The following is a 23,847-nucleotide window of genomic DNA, read 5'->3' as shown; positions in this document are numbered from 1 at the left end:
ATTATTTTCCATTCTGCCCTTCCTCTCCTGTAAATTTGTTTTAAATGTGCATCGTGTGCCATGTGGCTGTAGTTGGACTTTCAACTATTTGACAGTTAGGGGCATTATATTAACTTACCTCCTTCGCAGTTCAGATGGAGCCCTTAAATCTTTTCTGAATATTTGGTATTAGTATCCACTGCCACAGGGAAGAGAGAGAGAAGATAACATGTAAGGGATAAGAGAAAATAAAAGTATAAATTGAAATTAAGCTACATCTTAAGTTTGCAACTGCTTTCGTTAAGGTTTCTATTCAAAACCCAGTATTTAGTTGCTTATAACTTTTCAGAATTTGTACATTATATTTTCCAGCCTTGATCTTTTCCCAAAGGTAACTTTAATAAAATAAAATAGTTCTGCCATCTCTAAGTAGCTCTTTAAGTAGTTCTCAGCTCTCCCTTGAAATGTCTGGGAGCAGAAAGTTGAAATTAGACATGAAAATAGCCTTCACTGAGGAGAAATGCGTTTTGAGTGTTCCCAGGAATAGAACATATGGGATGCTGGGGAGGGCACAGTAGCTTTTTGATTTGACTAAGTTTTGACCCATTGAAAATCACACTAAGCTCGTAAAGGGTGAAAGTTACTCATGCAGAGAGCCAGTAGAAGATGCATGCAGCACTGAAGTAAGTCCCCTTTCAGTGCACAACTAAGAGAAGTCACGATATACATTAATACTTCAGTTGTAAAGAAAATTTTTAGCCCCAATCCTGTAATGAGATGTGCATGGATAACCCATGCATCTACACGGAGCCCCACTGAAGTACATGGGTCTCTAAATGGACACAGGGATCCACCTACATACATCTCATTGCAGAATCAGGCCCTAAGTTAGGTTGTGTATTGCACAGAGTCCTGCAAAACTTATTGTATATGTCACAAGAGATATGCATGACAATTATATGAGAAATAGTATGTTATATAATTAAGGACTATATAGTAATTCATACATACAATGGACAGAGTTAAGGCTGCATGTCCAGCTTTAACTGTGTCATTTCCTGGCTTTGGAGCATTAACATTCTGTCAGTATTGGAAGATTCTCTTCATAAACTAGGAAGGCAAGGAAGGAAATTGACTGTGAAGGAGGAAGGAGAGATAAGAGGTATTTTTTTTTTTAACTTTAATTATTTGTAGGTTTTAAGCCTTCTACTGTGCAGCTCCCCCACTGTGTAAATTAGTATGTCTGGAGGATTCACTTTCTGTCAGTGATTGACAGGAGGAACTGCTTTTTCTGTTGCTGATATTCATAGTGGGGTCTTCTGAAGAGTTATCTAGGTACAGTGCAGTCCCATTCATACAAGCCAGGTCTCCACTGTGGAATATCATTCTTGTTTTGATCGTAGTTTAAAGGTTGTATGCTATGTATTTTTTTAAATGTTTTTTTAAAGGGCTAAGCATTTTGTCCTCACTGTTTCCTTTTTTATCTCTCGCCCTCTTAGATATTATTACCATTAGAGATTTTAATAGCACCATGACTCAGGATTGTATGTGGGATGCTGGAGAGTGCACAGTAGCATTCATATTTGTCTGCAGAGGGGTGTTGCACTACTTTTATGTAATTAAATGGTTTGTAAAGTGTTTGGGGAATAAGGCTTCATTGAAAGCACTCTAGAAGTTTATTTTATTTTGTTGTTGTTGGTTTTTAATGGGACTATTCTTTGGTCCTTTGAAGCATTTGGCTATCGGAACCATGGTAAGGAAACAAGGATTTCTGATCAAAGTAATATTAATGATGCTTTTAAAACAAACAAAAAATGGGAGGGGTATATTTGAAATAAAAAAGTATATGGTGAAGTTTGTTTATAAAAATAGTCTTTAATAAAGTGGATTATTACAGTGCTATGTTAAATATTAATATCTGACGTTATAATGAAAGGTCAGATGTTAAAAATAGGGATCTCTCCCTCACATAAGTCTTTCTCTTTATATATAGTTCCAGCTTTTTCACATTTATTTGTAAGCGCATCAAATATATTTTATCCTAGATTGCCTCACTGTTCCCAAGAAATCCCTGTTGGAAATATTGGTGACCTAATATATGACAGATCTTGGGTCATTATTATTTCATTTAGTGGTCATATGGATAGACCAAGAGGGAATCTGAATATCGATTCACTGAATGGCTAGTAACAGTGATTTATGAATCAAGGATTCAGTGCAGTGAGCCAAACATAATCGGCATTACATCTTATGTGTCACCATTGATTTTGTTTCATATTTCACTGCACAGTGATTAGGCCATGATCTCACAGATGTTAACGTTCAAACCATATTATTTTTGTAACCATCAAGCTATGCCACTAATTACATCCAGTGCAGTATGTGTATTTTTGTAATATATTTTTGCTAGCTTTTTTAAAAACCAGCTAATTTTTTCCACTTATTTTTGTACCTGATTTGGTCTGATTTAAGAAAATACCAAAGGTGATTTTTTTCATCCCCATAGACCTGTCCTCAAAACTGTGAACAGTATCAATTATACATTGTATAGAAATTTACTTTCAGCATAATGTATGGAAAAGTGCCAAATTAAGATGTAACTGTATCCTTCAGAAAGCTGCTGAAATGGATGCTATCCTGATACTCCCATATATTTAGTAGGTTATTTTCCATGTGCAAATAACCTAAAAAAGAGTGTGTAAAAACAGTGTGTTTCCAGCATGAGCAGTGTTACCAAACCTAGATCTGTAAAGGTCTGTTCATGCTTACAGTGTAGGATTAGGTTGCAGAATGGTTGTCCCCTTACCCAGTTACAACAGAGTTGCAATTTGTAGTGTCAGGACCTCAAGGCTTTATTTAGCCCAGTTATGGAATGTGTTTAAAAGGTGATGAGTTCTTGTCCACTCTTTAAGCTTCTATTGAGTTGTAACTAGGTTCCTGGACTTGGTTGTGTTTTCCCAGGAAGATGTGTCCTACGCTAATGACATTATTTATTTCAATGTGTCAGCTGTAAAAGGCATGTCTGAACCTCTCCTCTTTGACATACTAACTTTTCTCTGCTCTTATGCCAAGTGAGGAAAGGTCATAAAGCGTATCAAGTATGTTAAAAGCTTTGCAGTCAGCTACACAAAGCATCATGTGACATCCATTCCAGAGGTATAGGCATGTCTGATCCCAGTTCCATTTTGTTTGTCAACCTCCACTTCAAACAAATTCTCTGCTGTGAAAAATAGTAGTTGAAAAAAGGAATTAAATCAAGTGACATAACATCTTTCAGGAAAATGGGCCTTTGCAAAGCCCTGTCAAGACTGTCAACAAACATTTTACTGTCTTACAAGACTACAGTGTATGTATGATATTAGACCGGTGGTTTCTCATCTAAAAGGAGAGATACATCTTTTTAAAATAAAGGATTATTTTGTGGATTTCTCATCTGTGAGAAATTTGAAAAGCCTCTGAATTTTCTTTAGCTGTAAGATTGTTTCTTTTGGTTTGTCATATGGTTCTCTGAGTGTTTTTATAGCTATTCATTATTCCCTTGTTTATTTTTGATGTTCATAAAAATCTATCCGATAAGAAAATGAGAGCTATTTGTTTTGCATTTTCAACAGCCTAGGACTATTTATGACGAGGACGGCAAAACAGCCTCAGACTGTGCCTCTGGTGTCCAAAGCGATCAGCATATTTAACATGCTCAGCGTGACACTAGGATATTACAGCTGATAACAGTTGTAATTGACTTACAGAATCTCTTCCCCTCCCCCAGTTTTCACGTACTGGGGATTTATCATTAGGGCACCAGAAAGAGTCAGTGATACACTGAGGCCGAAAATATGAAAAGACTTCAGTTTAACTGTTCGAGTTCAAGTAGTCTCAGTCAGTGATGCTGTGTCAACTGAAATGAAATGGAGGAATAATTCAGTGATTCTGAGGATCTAGTGAAGGCAAAAGAGAAAAATTAAAACTTGGCAAAAACAGAGTGCCTGGAGCCAAAAAAAGCCTTTCTGATTAGCACTAGCAAGGATTTACTTTCCTGGTTTATTGAATGAAAACTCCCCAGAGCGTCCATGCTGTATCCTGTGTTAACAAGAAGGGTCTGAACGAGCCTGTCAGGAGAGGCACTCCATGTAGAATATACATATATATACAATACCTGGTGAAAACACAAGAATGGACCTGAGCCAAATTGGAGTTATAAAGAGAAATGAAAATCTTTGCCCTTTTTAATTGAATCCCATTTATTTTCCTTGTGAATTATTGAGGCAGACCACTGAGTTGCTGCCTTTTTATGGGATAAATTGTTGTCATACTATTAAATAATTTGTTTAGTGTTGCTTCTCATACAGGTAGCTCCTCCTTTGTGAGTAAACTTCCACTGCTCTGATTAACAGAGTGACCGATCTTTGTCATCTCTGCTTCAGTTTAGATTCAGGGTGCATGTATATTTATCCCATACTGTTTCAGGCTTTGCTAAAGCATTGATGTATCACTTCAGAGTACAAGGCAGCTGAGTGCATAGAAATGACTTTTTTATTGTAAGGCTGGCTGACCTTGGTCACGTCTTGTTCTTACTGTGCTATTCCCTTCCCTGATACTGCATTCCTTCTGTACTGCTGAGACAGAAATGTTTTGTGTTAGAAACCCAATGTTCAAGGTGTTAATTAATGGGGATTGTTGCATACAGAACCAAAGATAAGACCCCAGGGATAGGTCTTTAGGATTGCAATATTTTTAATGGAATATCAGTCTTTATTGACCAATTTTAGACAGAGCTGGTTTATTTCTTCTTATATTGCATTTCTTCTGCAATAAGCAACCTGTTTAATTGGAAGTGGATTGCAGACTGACCACTTACCATAGTAGTTAAAATTATGCTAGCTAAACAGAGTTATGTATTGCTTGTGTCTCTAGTTTTTTTTTTACAAGATCTTGCAATTTAAGAGACGTGATATGGCTTCCCAGTTGTGTAGCATTAATGTAAAACTATTAAAGCAAGTTAAGTCCCCCCCACCCCTTTAAATAACCTTGCTGACGGGTTAGGCATGTCTTGAATATTTAGTGCATCTAATAAACGTAAATACGTTACTTGCTGAAAGACTGCAACTGTCTCTTATGTTGCAAGCAAAAGGGCTGTTGGACAATAAACAATGCCAAGGCACATTCCGATATTTCATTGTGGAGCTTGGAAGAAGGTTTTAGTAGTAGTGGTGCATTAGTTGACTTTTTACATGGCAGTCTTATAGCATCATTAATGGTCATTTTTCTAAAGCTGGGAAACCTCTTGACTGGAAAGCTCATAAACACAGGCTTTCTGTGGAGACCAAGTAGTCTGTAAATGTGTCTCCACACATCCTTGCCTCCCTACCCTTTTTTAGATGTATTTTAGTCTCCTGAGGACTGAAATGCTTTAGTCTAACTAAACTAATTGGACTCTGTGTAGGAGTTTGAGTGAAATTTAACAGCCTGTGATATACAAGAAATCAGACTAGACAATCTCCTGGTCCTTTCTGGCCTTAAACTCTATGAAATCTGGATTTTTAAAATTTACTTTAAAAAAATTTCATAGATAGGATTACAAAAGGTGGGTGATAGTGAGATGGAGGACAGGATAGTGAACCTAGTGCTTATAACAAGAACCTCTAGGGCAGTGGTTCTCAACCAGGGAATCCGGACCCCTGGGGGTACACAGAAGTCTTCCAGGGGGTACATCAACTCATCTAGAGGTTTGCTTAGCTTTACAACAGGTTACATAAAAAGCACTAGCGAAGTCAGTACAAACTAAAATTTCATGCAGATAATGACTTGTTACTGTTCTATATGCTATATCAGTGGTTCTCAAACTGTGGACGTTTGTTTTAATGGGGTTGCCAGGGCCAGCATTAGACTTGCTGGGGCCCAGGGCAGAAAGACGAAACCTGAGACCCGCAATACAGGGCTGAAGCCTAAGCCTGAGTTTTTAAGTGAGGTGAAACTTGGGGTATGCAAGACAACTCTGACTTCTGAAAGGAGTACAGTAGTCTGGAAAGGTTGAGAACCACTGCTCTAGAGTTCTGTTTGTTGCTCAGCCACTGGCTCAGTGTGCGATCTTGTGTAATTCACCTTGTTTCTCTGAGCCTCAGGTTACCCATTGATAATGTGGGTATGCTTATCTACCTTAGGGATGTTGAGGCTTAATTGAAGTTTGCAGAAGCATTTTGAGGTCCTAAGATGACAGAGCTATGTATAAATTCAAAGTAGTAATATTAATGTATTTGTAGGTATCTTGAAAGCTTTTCAGCAAAAGAAACAACCAGGCTTACGTCAACACAACTCCAGAGCTCCTCTCCATTTTCATTTGTGGTAGGGCCTGATAGAATAGGACAAAATGTTACTCAAGGGGGGAGAGAGACAGCTCTTTGCATGACATGCATGTTGTTTGGGACCTCTCAGAACCCTTGGGGCTTGGGCTCTGCAGAATTTGGGGGTATGTCTAAGAGGGAGAAACTCCTTTCACAGAGCTGCTTATCTCCAGACAGTACCTATTTCAAGGGGAACTGATAGTTGGAGCAGCATTTTCTGTTTCTGAGGTGCTCCTGAGCAGTGTGGAGTGGGGAGAGGAGCAGAGGAAGCCAATGGTGGCACATGTTCTGTAAGAGATTTGCAGCTAGGCTTAGAGGTTTCATCAGTGCAGAGGGGTCGGGGAGCAGGGCAGAGATTTTAGGACGGGGGTAGTCCATAGGCAGATTGTGGGCCAAATCTGGACCAGCAGACACTTTTGAATGGACCCCAAAATCTTTTTATTTACATACCATTATTGTTCGGTTGTTTTTTTATTATTATTATTATTTTCTCCAGAGTCTGGACCTTGACCAAGAAATTTGGACCTAGACAGAAAATAGTAGACTACCTCTGTTTTAGGATATGTAGGGCTGGGAGCAGAGCTCTGTGCATCCCTTAGCACTGCACAAGTCTGAATACCAACTTCTCCTGTTTTTTCCCTCCTTCAACAGGAAATATACAAAGGAAATGCCACAAGGTAAACCTTTCGGTTTCCAGTGCAGGTTTTGCTGTGAGAAACTACAATATGGCCCAGAGGTAGGGATTTAAATTACAGCTGAAGTTTTCTGGACAGCTTTTGTTGCACTCTTAAGCAGTTTTTACTCTGGGGACCATCTCTCTTCTCCACTCTCAAACATTCTCTCTGGATCACAGATAGCTTAGGCCTATTAAGATCTGAGAGGAAACAAGTTATTTGCACAGGATAGCCAGTTGCTATGATCTACTTTTCTGTTTGCAAAGAGGTAACTTAATATGGCTTTTCCTGGTCCTGTTTGTTTGTTTTTTGGATTTTGTTGTTGTTGTGAGATTCCATTGTCTCCACATCTTCGGCGTTTACGTGATCAGAAAGACGAGACTGACAGCAACGTTTATCCCTACAAGTGTCCTTTGGCTCCAGCTCATCTTTGGGGTAACTTTTTACAGGATTAGGTTTATTGAGCTGCTGAATAGTTGATTCAGTATTTTAATGTCCTCTTATTTTAATAGAATTAGTTACTATTTAGGGTTTCATAACAATTTGCTTAATGGAGAGTTGTTATTAATTTGGTTAAAAAACAAAAACAAAATCGCTGGAGGTCAGTTTTTGAACTGTATTTGAATTTTTTTCTGGCCTTTTGAAAGCACGTCTTAGTGATAAACAGTCTGATGCAGGCTAATTAGTTTCTTTAGACATACTTTGCCTTCAGTGCAACAAAGTGAGCCAAGTTTTATTTCCCAGTAGAGTAGAACGGTATAAATGTTGTACACCCACTATTTCTGGTTGTCACAAACATTGTTACTTCACCTGGGTGGTAGTTGCTGTTTTTGTAGTGTCCCAGGAACATTCTCAAGCCCCTTCTAGAAACTATTGCTTGGTGTTAGAACATCTAAAATAAGTCCATTTAGAAGGTTTGAAGCCTTTACTCCTTCCCTCTGCCATTGGTTTTCCTATCTGGGCACTATTTCCTAGAAAGTGGTCATCAGTCTCTAACGGTGCTCTGATTATTTCCTTCCTTTCTTCTCACAAACAAGAAGGCATTGAGGTGAAGAATGACAAAGCACAGCTTTGCCACTATCCACTTTGAGGTGGAAAAAAACTTTTCAAAATTTCAAAATTTATGCATGCAGCTAAGTAGCCCATACAGCATTAAGGTATGGAAATAAAAAAAGCCCATTTAAAACTAAATCTCAGGAAATCAAAATCCTCTGGATGGACTGAGAGCAATCAAAAGGCTGACTTAATTTCATGTGTAGCCATTATTGTGCCTCATCCATACTCTCAAATTATTCTAATTGCTTGCTGAAATCATACTGAGCAGTCTGTAGTGTCTGTGAAATAGTTCAGTGACTTAGCCCTTTGGGTGTGACGGGTGAAGAATTAATCTAAATTCTCCTTAGGCTTTTTCTGTGGGAGAATTCCAAGTTTTTGATAACTTAGTGTCAATACCTGCTTTTCTCCTGAGCTGGAACTCCTTAGCAATCTTACTTTCAGCTGCATTCAGTATCATATGCGGATTTTAGATTTTTCAGTATGCAAAGCCCTGTCAGCCCAGGATGAAAAACTTAAGAGATAAAATATGACTATTTCAGATTAATTGGAGATGAATCTTTCACCTCTAGGCGCTTGGGCTTGGGCCAGGAAGAGCTACTCTGTGTTTGTTCTGCTCTTCGTGGAAATACATGTGTGGTATGCATCACTCTGCCCCTTTGCTTGAAGAGCACTTGTTGGCTGTATTTGCAAATTGCAGGAAAAGAGCCTCTTTTGTTGAAAGCTTAGAATGGCAGTTCTCTTTCATTTCCCTGTATATGAGAGTGTAAGAGCTTTGCATTCTGTAAGAGGTATGTGGGGGAAAAAAATCCAACAGTGAAGTGGCATCGCCATTAAAACCATGTCCACTGTGAAGCAGCATACTTGGCTACTCTAAATTATTAAACTCTTGTCAGACTGCATTGGTATTGTGTCTTCCTGCACTCACAGCCAATGTAAGGTTCGAGTCCTGTGGACAAGCAGCAGCAGTATTCCACTGATGGATTCATTGCTGCCCACAGGACTGTGTATAGCAGCTCTGAAACAAATGAAGTGATTGTTAATTTCACCCTGCTGCTGCTTGTCAAAGCAGTGAGCAACATCAGAGGCATTACAGCTGTCTGTCTTCAGACTCAGTGTGTTTGTGACCATGAGGGTTATAAACTTTTTTAAAAGGAAAGTGTAAATTCTCTAGAAATCAATGATTTGGGCATCCTTGCCAAGGAGAGCTTTCCCGCTTGTCATTGGTGACTGGATGAATAGATTTTTCAACTCCTAAGTGTACACCAATTTATAGACTCCCACGTGGCTATTGAACTGAAACTTCCACAGTGTATCTCCACTAGGGCACTATCATGATCATTGATGCATTTTGTATAGCAGCTTTGGTCCCAACGGATCTCAAGGCTGTTCGATAACAACTTTATAAAATGTCATTCATTTGCAGCTCTGGGGCTTTTTTTTTAAAAGAAGTGTGAATGGGTTGAAATGAACTACCAAGGACTATCCAGAGTCATGGGGTGTGTGGGCAGTTGCCCTTTCATTGGCTTAAATGATTTTGCTGCTTCCAACCTCAGTTTGCTATGCACAAGCAAGAAAGATAAAATAGGATACATGATCTGTGGAACTTTGGAAAGTCAGGGTACTTATTTTAAGTGTAACCTCAGGCACCCAAATTTGAAAATTTTGGTCTGTCTGCCTATAGGGCGGGGGGTAATGGGTTACAGAACTTGTCTCTTTTGATCTATGTCTGTGCAGCATTTTTTGGAGGTTCATTATTACCATGTTCTGAGTTGCACACTCCTCTAGCTCATAGAGCCCACACTCATACTGGAAATTCAACTGTGCATTCACATTGATATCTTTAATATCTCAAACAGCTGTCTGTTGGAGACTGATCTAGCTCATAGACTGACCTATGAAAGAGGAAGTAACCTGTTATTCCAATGGTTGTTGCAAGAATGAAGGCACTGACTGAAGAGTGAACATGGCTGGTCAGACCTTCCAGTCCGATAACTGTTTTCCACTATAATTAAAAAAAAAAATCAAATGTATCTTTTTAAAGCCTTTCGTTTTACATGGTATGCAGGAGAAGTTCAGGTGAGGTTGGTTTCTCAAGTAGAATTAAGGAGTTCAGTCACTTGCTAAACCCAGTGTGATCATGTGCAATACCATCTCTGACCTGGGCTAATGTACATGTGATTTGAAGTGGCAATATTAACAATGTGCTTGCAACACATGTGGTTTCACCCCCTTGTTTGAAAGGTTTTTCATTGTGGTTAGAAGTTCTCTGAAACCCACTGGTCAAAGAAGCATGAGCTTCCTCAGCAAAATTGTTATTTTGATGACAATGTTGCTGTTTTAGCTTTTTGTCTGAGGAGGCAGAACTATGCATAATAGAAAAACTGGCATTCCTATCTCCTGTGGAGGGTAAGGAAGCTGTGATGGGAAGGGGTCCCGCTGAGCTTCTCTTTGAAAGTTTTATTGTTGGGCTGTATCTCTTTCTGTACTGGGATCTGTTTTGTATAAGTGTTGTGTAGAATAATGTGTCTGGTGGGGTTTTTTGTGTTTAAACCCCACTCATCTGCAAGTCCATTCTCTTATCTTCACTGTATCTCTTAGTAGGAGCACATTAACTACAATCACATTTTAAACTTCTTCATCCTGGTTGATCACTGACTTTGATTGTAAATCCAGCATGCCTGCCTGCTCCCCAGCCACAGTACAGCTGTATTTCATGTTATATTTTTGACTTTCTGTCTTCATGTCAGCTAAAATTTGATATCCGATATGTGAATAATTTTTTTTTAAATTGTGAGTATATGACTAACAATGGAATCTGTTTTTGTTTGTTTGTTTTTCATCCCCAGGTATGAAGATCAATGATACAGACCACTGGCTTCAATGATGCTGGGCATTTATAACTGGGTTCATTAAGGAATACAAAGAAAATACTTAAAGGGATCAATAATGGTGTCTTCTGGTTGCAGAATGCAATTTTTTTGGTTACTTCTCATAATCAGCTTCCTGCAGTGTACAGAAGGTAAGATTATATCATATCTTTTAGTTATGCTCCAGATGAGAGACCACATGTTCTTGTACAATTTTAAAATATTATTTTGCTTTTAGATTGCTCAGGAGTTTTAGGATGCATCTGCCTAACTAGAAACAACTAATTACTACCTGTCCTGTTCTAGAGCTTAGCTGTTAGTCGAAATGATTGATATTAAAACAAAACAAACATTAAAAATAAACGTACATTGTTTGATACAGTGACACTAAATAACAGTACTCAGACAACTGGAGTGATGATAAAACTGGTAGGTGGTTTGTTTTTTTGGATTCCTTCTGTTCAGTCCTCTCACTATACTGTCCTTGAGCACAAGTAAATTGCAAGTTATATAAACAATGCATATTTGTTTAAAGTATGTTCTAATGGAACCAAAAGCAGCAGTCGGAGCACCTATTTTACTTCCATTGACTGGTTTGCTGGAAATAAAACTGCAAATATTTCATTAAAATCAATGCTATACATCTGAGAATTGGGCAAATGAAACTGAAAGTGCATACAGGAACACTGCAAGCTTAAAAACCTAAGTGCTCTCTGTAAATTGTTCACTTCTGGTACATACAGCACCTAAGATTGCTCTTAAATAGAAGAGCTTAGGGAGGAAAAACATTTTTTTCTTCCTTTTGTGTAAAATCAGTTCACTGTTTCGATAATGTAGTCAGTCTCCTTGGTTGTTTTTGTGGCTCTTTTAGACAATTACACTGGAGAGAGAAACATTTTAAAAGAACAGGAAAATATTATTTTAATTTTTTTAACCACAAGTATTGGCAAGGAATTTTTGGGCTAAGTGTAATATCTAAATATATTTGTAACTTTTAAAAAATTAACTAGGTTTCAAGTTGGCAGTTGCCTTTTAATATCATTCATCCCCATAGCTAGATAACCCCATGACTGATAGATAATATACTACTTTTAAGAGTGTAGTGATTTAATTTGCAGTTCCTCAGTTACATCTGATATCATTTAAAAAAATAAAGTAGGGCTGTATCTCACTACGTATGAATTCTTTGGATTCATAGGTCAAACCCCTATGAGTAATTCAGAAAATAGAGTGCAGTAAAATCAAACAAGCACTACTGTCGAACAAAACCCAGCAAAGTTTAAAAGCTTAAATATCTTATAAAAGCTCTCACATTCAATGTATATTTATTTAAACATTTGTTCTAGTCTAAGACTCTCTCAACTCACTCAGTTCTTGGGCTTGAATTGATAAACCCATTTTGCTGAAATATAGTAATAACTCCTATGTAGACTTTAAGGAGTACACTTCAAGGAGTATACCTTCCTGAAAGGTCTAGTTTTGCCTAAATAGCTTTCAAGATTTCTCTCCCCCTTCCTCCCCCCCTCTCCCCCCCCGGGGTTGTGAGTATAGTGCTGAAGACCAACACATTCATCTTTTAGATTGTATGATTCTTTGGATGGTAACTTATGATTCGTAAGAGACTACGCATATGTGTGTTCTTGGTGCCCTTCATTTTTTAGTCTTGGCTGAAATCTTATTGTCATATGAAAGACAAGTTTCTGCAGATGGGAAGCCACTAGGAGCTTAGATATCTAAATTTTACAGCTAGTTGGCTTTGGTAATTACTGTGTTTGATGCAAAAATGCATTCATCTTGCAAGAATGAATGAACTAGTTTAAAATTGTATTTAAAAGATAGTACTGGGAAATGGTGTTTTCACTTCATGGCTTTTCCAATTAAAGGTGCTCAGTGACAGTTATAAAATCTTAAGTTTGTGTGTGTGTGGTTATTTAAAAATCTCTCAACTCAGAATTTTGAAATATTTAGCAAAATATCTCAGTATTGGACTTTAGCAATATGTAGCAGTTGAAGAAAATCTGGAAGCAGCAAGGGGAAAATGGTATAGAACATGTAGTTATATTTTTTTCTGATTAACTTAGATATATATAAAACAAGCAATTTGCAGCAATAAATAGCTTATCTACTGTGTTTGGGTAGGAAAAATAAACTGAAAGCTTCTGCATGCCGAATTGTTACAATTTGCAGAAAGGTAATTTTCATTTTCATTTGTAAGATTTCACATCCATGTTTTTCTATCCCTATTCTGGCTTCTAGGAGGCAGTAGCAATCTTTTGATGCTTCAGTGCTGAATTCAATTCCTTTAAAGTCTATACAGGACTTACTTTCTTAGCTAAAGTAAATGGAAGGAAATTGGGAGCAGCTAACAGAATCATACACAATTAATTATAAATTCTTAGAATAAATGAAATATTGTGGCACTATATTTTGAAAGTGAATATTAATATTCAGTTGACTTTAAGCCACCAGAAGCAAAGTGAATACAGCATTGTTAGACTTTCTGATGAGATTACGTTGCCTTTTGTTTCAGTCATAAAATATGCCAAGTGTAACATGCTCTAGTAATGATGCTTCATCCCTGGAAGTATAAAATAACAGTCCCTAAGTCAGTGGTTCTTCAACTTTTGTACTTGGGACATAGCAAGCCTCTGAGTGTGACTCCCTCTTATACATTAAAAACACTTTTTTAATATGTTTAACACCATTATAAATGCTGGAGGCAAAGTGGGGTTTGGGGTGGAGGCTGACAGCTCATGACCCCTCATGTAATAACCTCACAGCCCCCTGAGGGGTCCCTACCCCCAGTTTGAGAACACCTGAAAGTAAGAATATTTTAAATTCTCTGACTTGGAATCTAGCTACTTAAATTTTGTTATGGAAATCTTATATACATAAGCAGGTTGTTGCAGCGGGTAGAAAAAAACTAACTAAATTTCATGCTGTTAAGTGTGAATGTTTCTGTACAGTTACAAAAGATTTCAGGTGTGGACCAATGGTTCATTAGTCCACTTAATGAAAATTTTTCCAATCAAGATAAAACCCTCGTTGCTGTCACAGTGGCTTAACCCAATAGGGGGTTAGCAGACAGAAACTGTTTCAAGAAAGACTGCAGTATTATTTGCAGTATCTATAAAGTCAAGAATCATATCTGCAGTTAAGAGAAGTTTCTTTTCTTTTCTTTTCTTTTTTGAGGCAACAGGCCAAGGGGTTTGCTTTTGAAGCAGTTCCTTCCTGCAGGTAAAGAGAACCTGGAAAGGACATATACTGGCAGCTAGAAGGAAAACTGCAGAGAGTTAGGACATACTTCAGGTATATTGATCTGTGTCATCTCAGTTTGTTTTAGAGAAGACTGACAGGGCATCATAGTCTGCTAACAGCAGTAAGTAGATAATATTGTGACACCAAATCAAGAGAACCAAGCAAAAGAAGGAAACGTGAGGGAAGAAGAGCTAAAGTTAATTAGCTTAAATATTTACTTTACATTTTATTTTAATGTTAAGGTGAAGACTTGATTTAATTTTTCGATTCATTTTATGTCAAAGTAATTAGGGAAGAAATTCCAAAAAAGTGTGAGTGGGTTTGATGTCTCATGTATAGGAGCATTTTAAAAGTCTGGGTTTTTTCATCCTTGTGTATTTGATTTTTAAAAAACTGTTTCCTAAAGTAATATCTATTATTAATTAGTTCCAGCCCCTCTTTGTCTGTAAATAGACATTTTTGTTTACATTAAAATGAAAAACATAAAACCCAGATTTTTAAACCTTTATATACTCCAGTGGAGTAGACAATATATTTTGTTTCACAAAATTTTATTTACAAAAATTGAAAGTGCTTCTAAATGTGCACCTGGAATTATTGCATTTATTTTAAAAGATACATTTAAATACAGGTAATATACACACCTTGTTTCTGAAAGATGGAGAGTGCATGTAGCATTCAGCTTAGCCTCCTCCGAACCCTCTGAAGGCAATGGGAGTTGAAGGCTCTGAGCACATTTCAAAAGATGCTCAACACCCTTGCACAATTGAGACCCCCCAGGGCCTAATTCTGCAAACAGTTGTACACATGAATAAATTCACACATGTATATGTGTAAGTGTTAGCAGGATTGGGCCCGCAGTATTTAAAACAAACAAACAAACCCTTGTTCACAGCATATCTTGAGTTGATAGGAGAGCTTTGCTAATAGGGAAATCAACTTTTTGTTAACTGATTTAATTTTTGTTTTGTCCATTTTTTCCAGGGTAGTGCTTACTGTAGCATCATGTATCAGTAAGTAGGAATATAAATTGAATTTCTCTAGCTTGGAGAATTAAATCACAGTAAATCTGCGTGAAACACTACATTTATTAGGCAACTTCTTGGTTTAACGAAGTATCCACAAACATAACGAATACAATTTTGCGCCACTTCTGTTAAGCAACCAATTTTTGTCAGTCCCTTGAGTTCTCACTTCTGATAGGTTTTACTGAATCCATACTGTATAATGGAGTCCTAGTAAGTAAAAGTCAGACATTTGAATGCTAGCACTATTCGGCACTAGTGATTAATTATAAATAACAGCAACTCTTGGAAAAATGGGGATAGATTTCAGGATAAGTCATCCAACGTAGTGTATCTTATTATTCCATTAGTAAAAATGGTTTTGTTAAATAATGAATGCAGATTATTTAAAGGCAAACATTTATGTAAAAAGGAATGGTAGGGTGCCTATAAAAACCAAAACAGATGTATTGAGTTCTGCTTTCAATATTTGTTGTGAACAAAAGACGAAATACTTTCCTGGTATTTATTTAGAGATGTCTCTATTTTGTTTCCTGAAACAGACATCGGGCCAACACAGCTTTTAAAAAGTAAATTGATCTAAATAGTGAAATCAAATTTCCTTTTAAAGAAAAATGCCAGGTAAAGTGCATATCCTTTCATTCATTCCCTCAGTGGTGGGACTTGAGGTTCATGTTTTGTGAAAGAAAATAGCTATTTCAAAAATGTAGGAGAAATGACATGGGAATAGAGAAGTCTGATAGCCTTGACAGTCTCAGTTTGTGAAGTGCCATTTTAAATACTGCACTAATACTGGTTTAGAGGACTTACTAGGAAATCTTAATTTTAGCCACTAAATTATTTATTTTAATTCATACACACTGTCAAATTTGTTATAATTTGAACAAAAAAATTCAAATTCTAAATTACTGTATGCTAGGTATTAGCTATTGTATGCTACTCTTTTAAAGAGCTGTGTTCCTGCTGTCATTTGCTAAAACTTTGAATTCCTCTTGTGAAAGGGGAAACTGTATTGCCGCTTCAGAGGCTCTCCTCACAAGGAGAGAAGGACTTTGAAAATTTGTCAAAAAAGGTACAAATACAATTTACTCTTGCTTAAGGCCAGATGTTACTTTTCCAGAGTCTTCTAAACTACTGCTTCAATTTACCACTTTTCATTGTGATAACCTTGTTCAGTCTCAATGGGAATAGCTACATGACCAATCACGAGGATATGTCTGAATTGACTCAGCTATCTTGGCTTAGCTGACTAATACAGTTGACTTTGAATCTTCCCCTTGCTCCCATATGTGGATATGTTTTAGATTAGTTAAAGACTATAGGGTGCCTTTTCTACAAGGTACATGTGGATTGGCCACACATCTTCTGTATAAAATTTATTAGGACTCTCAGTGCTATGTTATGGAGCACAGAGAATGTAATATATCATTTTAATTTTTACTACCTTTAATGGTTTTAAAACCAAATCATTGTATATGTTTATTTTAATGATTGCATTCCTGTTTTGTACTAAAATGTAAGAATACTATTGTATCTGAGAAACAGCTTTATCAGTACACACTTCAGTCCTCCTTAGTTGTGTTTGTATTATACTTGTGGAACATAGTACAAAATGGAGAGGTTTGTAACCCATAGAATTGGGAGTGGGGAAGCATAAAACATCTGAATTAGTATATAACTGAAGATGATGCACTGAAAGTTCTCTTCTTACTACTGTCATATTTGTCCACATCAGAATCAGAAAATAATGAAGGTTCTCATAAAGTATAATAAATCTAAATTTAGCATACAAAACCTGAATTCTTCAATCATGCATTTAATTTTACACCCACAAATAGTTCAGTTGAAGTCTGTGGAGTACTCATGTGAGTACAGTTGCATGCACCAGTCTTTGCAGGATCACATCCATATATTGAATGGAATATTTATATTACTAGTTAGATTAAAACCTATCTTACTGACTTTGTACCAATAAACATACTTACACAGTGGTAATACAAATATATTGTTGAATGTAAGATTCACATAAAACACTAATTTTCATGTCCACTTCTGTATTTATGATTTAGTTCCAGGCTGTGTTCCACAAGGAACAAGAAAGCAATCCATTCAGAATAAAAAGGGACTTTGCTTTATGTCTGTGCATGTTCTCTTTGTAAGTGTACTTGATGGTCTATATGACCTTTCTGTATGCTGGTATACAATTTCTTATGTCGATATGACAAGTTTCCCAGACAACAGAAGCACTTAAAAGTTGACTTGGGCATTTTTAAAGTGTGATATAGTCACATAATATTTACTTTTTAACATAAATATGATATCTTCAGTTCTTTCTATAGGGTAATTATATAAAGGCAAAGATCCTTAATAAGCAGTATACTTTGCTCTAAATTCTACTGTATCCCTAGCAATGCATTTATTTTTGTAAAAGCATCTTGCAAAGTTTTGTTTCTAACTCACTCTAAAATTAATAAAAAATTCACATAATTAAAGCTAGAGACATTTTAAGTTTTATACGTTATCTTCTGTAGCATTAGTTTATCCACTGATAAATCTTATCAAGCTTGACAGATTTATTGTAATGTACAGGTATGACTGGATTGATGTTTTGAATGTTATACCTAAAAATATTGGATTTTCTCCTCAATTGCCTTCCTTGTTCTTAACAAGGTAAAATTTCCCCACATTTAGCACCAGTAAATTTTGTGTCATCTTAAATCCATGGAAATATTATGACAAACTGAAACAGAGCAATCCTTGCTGACATATTGGGCTTTCTTTAGTTCCTATGATTCAAGATGTCTCAAATTTTCTATCTACCAAAAAGAAACTTGAACTAACTAGTCCACTAACTTTCAAAACCCAATTGTGCTAAAGCTTTTTGTGTTTCCATTATCTCTATCTCCTAGCTTTCTTTTGAAGTGTAAAGAAATAGAGCTGTATAATGTTTGCTCAGTTGGTGGATGCCTCTTTCAATAAATGGAGACAATTCATCCATGTCCAAGTGACATTAAGACAGTCCTTTTAAGGGGAGTGGGGGAAAATGTGTTCATTTCCAGTGACAATAAATCAGTTTAGGTGGTTGAGAATTCATCCCATTTCTTTTCTTAAGTCATACTAATAAAATAATTGACTGGTATTTCCATGCTGTGCATTAGTGATGTTTGCAAAAAATAAAAGAAGAAGAAGAAGAATCTTTCCCCCTCCCCAGAAATGTGTGTGGGAGAGGGGTTGGAAACCAAACTAAACTTTTGTATTGGTTGCCTAAGCAACTGATACATGGGAGAAACCAAGAGAGTTCACATAACTTCAATTCCTGCTTATAGCACCAGGCTAACGAGCTAACTTTTCCCCCAACCACATAAATTAAGAGTTAGACCGGTGTCATTGATGCTGTGTACTAGCAGAGACTATAGGTAGTTCATGGCACTGTTTTGAGAGAAGAAAAGGAGTACTTGTGGCACCTTAGAGACTAACAAATTTATTTGAGTATAAGCTTTCGTGAGCTACAGCTCACTTCATCAGATGCATTCAGTGCACTGAATGCATCCGATGAAGTGAGCTGCCACAAGTACTTCTTTTCTTTTTGCGAATACAGACTAACACGGCTGCTACTCTGAAACCTGTTTTGAGAGGTTTTTCCTATTAAACTTGAATTCAGTAAGTTCATTTCAAGCTGTCATTCTCAGCAGATTCTGCAAATATGTGTATTTTTAGGTGGGAAAAGAAGTGAGAAATATTTTCTCTTTACATTGTAGCTGGAAGATTTTTGTCCTGTTTCATATCACCTCTTGATTGTAAACATCTCAGTCTAATTGGCCTTTTATTCACTGATCCTGTCTGACTACTTGGCATGCAACCTGACCTTCCTTCCCTAATGTTTCACATTATTATCTCCCATATTCTCCCCATTGAGCTGTCCCAGTTCTTTTCTCTAGCTCAAGGGTGATAGATTGCCTCTGATATTTTTGTCATCTACTTCAAACAACTTTCTGTTGTGAAAGGGTGTTCCTTGTAAAATGAATTTTAATAATGTAGTACAGATTAGAAAATCTTCAGCATTGCAATCCTGTTTGGAAAAATGTGGTTTTGTGGTCATTTAGAACTGATTAGGTGTTTCAGTGGTTTCAAGATAAATTTGCTCTTAGTAAACAAAAAAGAACAGTTTGGCACTTACACTTTTATATTGTTTAATTTGCAACAGATGAAGTTGATGTGCATGAAGAGTGAAGCCTGGAAAGTACTAGAAGGCAAACTAGTGGTTTGGATTATTACCCATTAGTATGGATGGAATCACCATATATCATTTTATAGATTACCAGCTAAAACAAAAATGTTATTAACACATGTTATACAGTGTTGTTTCAAGCATTCAAATTCAAGTGCTACTCAATGACCAACAACTATGAATTTTCTCTGTATGTTTATAGATTGTTTTGCAATGTACTGTTTAAAAAAAGAAGAAAACTTTTTACATGAAACTGAAAATGTTCCAGCACTCAAACCACCTGAAATATGTGCAGTGTAAATAAAGGGTATAAAAACCTTGAATACCTACATATAATAAACTGCGTTAGAAGGTTTTATAGAAATAGTTGTTTTACTAAAAGCACAGTGCCCATAGAGGAAGATTATTCAAGAAATAGATGGAGTTGCCAAATGTATTTGTTGACTAACTACATTAATATATTAATTAGCTTTGAGTATGGCTTGATTAAATCAATGGAGTTGTAACATATTCTGGCAACAGTTGCGCTTACAGTATGAGACATATTTAATCTGTAACACGCATTATTATCTAGCTTTTGCATGATATATGTTTTTGAACAACATTTTCATATTGCTGTTCATTTAAGACACGAAACTTGTTTAATCCTTTGCTTTTAGAGTTTAGGCAAAGAGAAGTGTTCTGAACATTAGCTTTGAAAAGCTCTTTCTTTTGTTGCATTGATGACATTCATAGCAGAATCAATGATACTAGCCTTATTTAGCATGAAAGTGTATCTGAGAGCTATCATTCCATTCCTCAGCAGTATTGTTAATTGGCTGATAGCTGATAGCAAAGGTACAGTGACAGTAGTGGGGAAAACATTTAGTGAGAAAAGACTTGATCAAGTTGTGACTGAAGTGGCAGGTTCTGGCCAAATTTAGGCTCTTGATCCCATTTCCAGTTGGAGTAAAATATTAAATGGTGAAGAAACAACAAAATGCATTTAAGAGCACTCAGAGATGTTAAGGGACAATAAAACTCTGTAACCATGTAAATGACAGCAGCTGACTATTTGAATTAACTTTGTGTTTAGCTTAATTTGGGGTCCTAATTATTCTTAACTTACGTGAGTAGATTTCAATTATAGTATACTGCAGGGATTTGTAGCTAAGGCAACTGAAGGAATCATTTCACATAAAGTACTTTTGTTCAACTGATTAGGCAGGTTAAAATGGAACGATAGAAAATTGAAACCTTGTCTGATAAGGCCCAACGGATTGTTTCCAGTGGCACCATGAAAAAATTGTGCTAGTACCGTTCATTCCCTCTCCACCCCATCACAAGATTTGCATCAATAGAGAAGATGTAATGTATAATATGTTTATAACCCAATAAAGTATTTTTATTTCAAAAGATTATAGGCTTAGTGCCAGAGTAAACCTGATTGCAACCAATTGATTATAGCAACTGCTAAAAAAAGTGTGGCTATAATTAAAGAATATATTCATATTTCCAGGAACTCTTAGATTAGGTGTTTGTAAGGGCAGTTTTTTCCCCCCAGAAGCTTATTTTGAGTATTTTATAACATTACTTAACTGAGCTTTTAAATTGTAGGAAGTTGACACTGCTGCACATGTGGAATAACTACTTCCTCAACAAAGCGTTTTAGTACATACTGTAATAAAAAGTACCCAGAATAGATGTACTTCTAATAGAGACACTGTAAAGGTGGCATGCCTCAAAACTTAAACATCTTATAAAGTCAGTTCTTCCTAAATGTTCTCCAGATACTTGAAAAAAAATTAACACGCTGTGACATACCAGCATACAATCCAGACTAATGAGTAGCTGTGTTACCCCTGCCCTCTAATCTGGAGTGCCCTTTACAATGCTTTACTGCTGTAGCCTCCAGCCCGGACTGCTCACAAACAGCCTCAAGCATTAAGTTACTCACAGGTAGGGGTCTGTGTGTGTGTGCAGCCAGCCAGCCACACCATGACTCTAACCAGCCTTAGTTATACTGCGTGGTGACCCCAACACACTCTGTCTTAGATTCCCTCCCCCCGAAATGTATGTCCTGTACCGCCCAGCCCTCCCCTGGACAATACAATTTTATATAAAGTCAGTTACTTTAGTAGAAATACTATGAACACAACTTGTCACCCCAAATGGACAGACACTCCCCTGGCACTTCAATTTAAATACACTGGATTAAATAAAGCAATAGAACAAGGTTTTTAATTATAAAGAGAGATATTTTAAGTGAGTACAAGTGATGAGGCATAAAAGTCAGAAATGGTTACAAGAAAAATAAAGATAAAATGCAATTGGTGCCTAATTTAACAAACTATGTTAAATTCAAAGCGAAGTTTTCTCACCACATGCTTTCAGCAGTCTTACTGACCAGACTTGTTAGGTAAGAACCCCTGCTCCCAGAATCTAATTAATGCTTCCTTTGTCGCTTCAGGTGTCACCCATGTGATGGGTAGGGAGAGAGAGAGGGGTTTTCTTGGGGTGTTTGTCCCTCCTTTTTATAGTTTCAGTCCCCCCCTTGAAAAACATTTCCAGCTGAGTACAAAAAGTCTATGTGGAAGGATTTCCCTGCTGCTGTTTAAGCTTCCTTTGTTTCCCTTCCCTGCTTGATGACTCTTTCCTGATTAAATGCAAATTAAACAGAGCCCACATTCCTTTGTTTAGGACAGTCCTGTTTGCCAACTTCGGCTTGGGTGGGGCTGTGGTTTGGAACATGTGTTAATAACATCATACAGGGAAATCTCTCAAACTTCACATGCAGTGTTGCCACATACATTTTACCAGGATAGTAATGACCAGCAAATTACAAGTTTTCAAATGATACTCCGCAACACATCCTTTGTACAAGGATTATTACAATAGGGTGTACAGCACAGAGGTACAGTCTGTCACAGATGCCTCCAAAATGAAATCTGCATCATGGTTTAAGTTCCTGCTTCTAAAGTGAGTAATCCAACATCAACTTGCTGTTTGTGTTTTTGTGTTTTGTTCCCCCAGCATAACTATCATGTTGTCTGCCCTCCTCTGCCTTCTGGCTCAGTAATTCTGAACAGCCAGGTAGTGAAAGTTAAAGGGTTCTTACCCTGCTGACTCAGAAAAGCAGAGTGGAGCAATGGCACAACATCTATGTCTGCAAACCAAAACATAGGTTTCAGAGTAGCACCCACGTTAGTCTGTATCCACAAAAAGAAAAGGAGTACTTGTGGCACCTTAGAGACTAACAGATTCAGCTTATGCTCAAATAAATTTGTTAGTCTCTAAGGTGCCACAAGTCCTCCTTTTCTTTTTGCAAAACATAGGTCTAATTCAGGTCTGCCAGCTTTGACCATGCCCCTGCGATACACACTTAGAGCATATGTATACTGGCTTCATAGAAGCCACATTGTTATTATGTGTGAATGTTATCTTAGGCATTAAGCACAAAAATGGTTGAATTCTGCTGCAGTCAGAATAAAGCTCTGATTTCATAGCGCGTCAATGCGCTTTTTCAATGAGCTTTTTAAAAAAAGACTGTATTAAAACATTTTAAAATGAAGTTCTTAAACTAGGTAAAACCTAATTACCTTTAAGTAAGGAAATTAATAAATAAGTTTAAATGTCACTGAGAAATACAGTGGCTTCCAGAAGTGGCTGACAAAAATGGGTCTTGCATTTGGACTTTTGGGTCTTGCACTTTGTCTGACATATTTCTCAGCTGTTGTTAGCTCTCAGCTGATAGTGTAGCATTAGTGGTGTATGTGGCCCCTGTAAGTGAACCGGGAGAGCTCTCTGGAACTCGTGGAGATGTGCAATGCCTCCCTCATGCCATTTTTTCATTTTCTAGAACCTATGTAGGATAGAATAATAGTTTCTACCACTGGGAAGGCATAGAGAGAATGGAAGTCTTTGTACAGGGCCACCCTAAAATAAGTGAATCTTAACGAAATGTTACAAAGTTTATTTTTTATGAATGTTTGCTCATACCTGCAGATGTTTGTGGATGTTGGGGAACACATCTTTTTGGAACTCTGTAGCTGGTATATTCCTCCAAGTAAAGACTGTGGCTTCCCCTGTATGCCTGTGCAGGAAAGATAGGGGGCCTGGGCTACCCTCATCACATGACATAGCATGGTAGGTTGATCAGTCTCTGCAAGACTGCTGCTCCCGCACTTGTACAAGTGGTGGGGGGGGGGTGTGTGTGTGGAGGGGAGCCTTGACTCCACAGGCACATACAGGAGGACTAATTTCTACTTAAGGGCTGGCTCAGATTATTTCCAAAGGAGGGGAACCAGGGATCAAATTTGTGACTGTTACAATCCAGTACCTGTTCTGCTCTTGGGGAAACTAAGCGCCATCATTCATCCAGGGCTAGTGAAAACTCCATGATGCAGCCCTAAGTAAGTTTTCCTTGTAATACTCAGATTATAA

The 23,847-nt window shown here is 37.1% G+C and overlaps 1 protein-coding gene across 24 annotated transcripts in view; it reads left to right on the top strand.

The window, feature by feature from the left end:
* Positions 1-23,847, top strand: part of ADGRL2 (adhesion G protein-coupled receptor L2) — a 473,176-nt gene that overhangs the window by 303,569 nt on the left and 145,760 nt on the right. For all 24 annotated transcript variants that reach the window (XM_074961458.1, XM_074961457.1, XM_074961436.1 and 21 more), the window contains one exon: positions 10,894-11,066. In XM_074961458.1, coding sequence (XP_074817559.1) covers positions 10,994-11,066 — 73 coding nt within the window. In that variant the 5' untranslated portion in view covers positions 10,894-10,993. The remainder of the gene's footprint in view (positions 1-10,893; positions 11,067-23,847) is intronic.

Source organism: Natator depressus, chromosome 8 (assembly GCF_965152275.1).
Source record: "Natator depressus isolate rNatDep1 chromosome 8, rNatDep2.hap1, whole genome shotgun sequence".
Lineage (NCBI taxonomy): Eukaryota > Metazoa > Chordata > Testudines > Cheloniidae > Natator > Natator depressus.
Note: the sequence above shows the minus strand (reverse complement) of the source record. Positions and strands in the feature narration are given on the sequence as shown.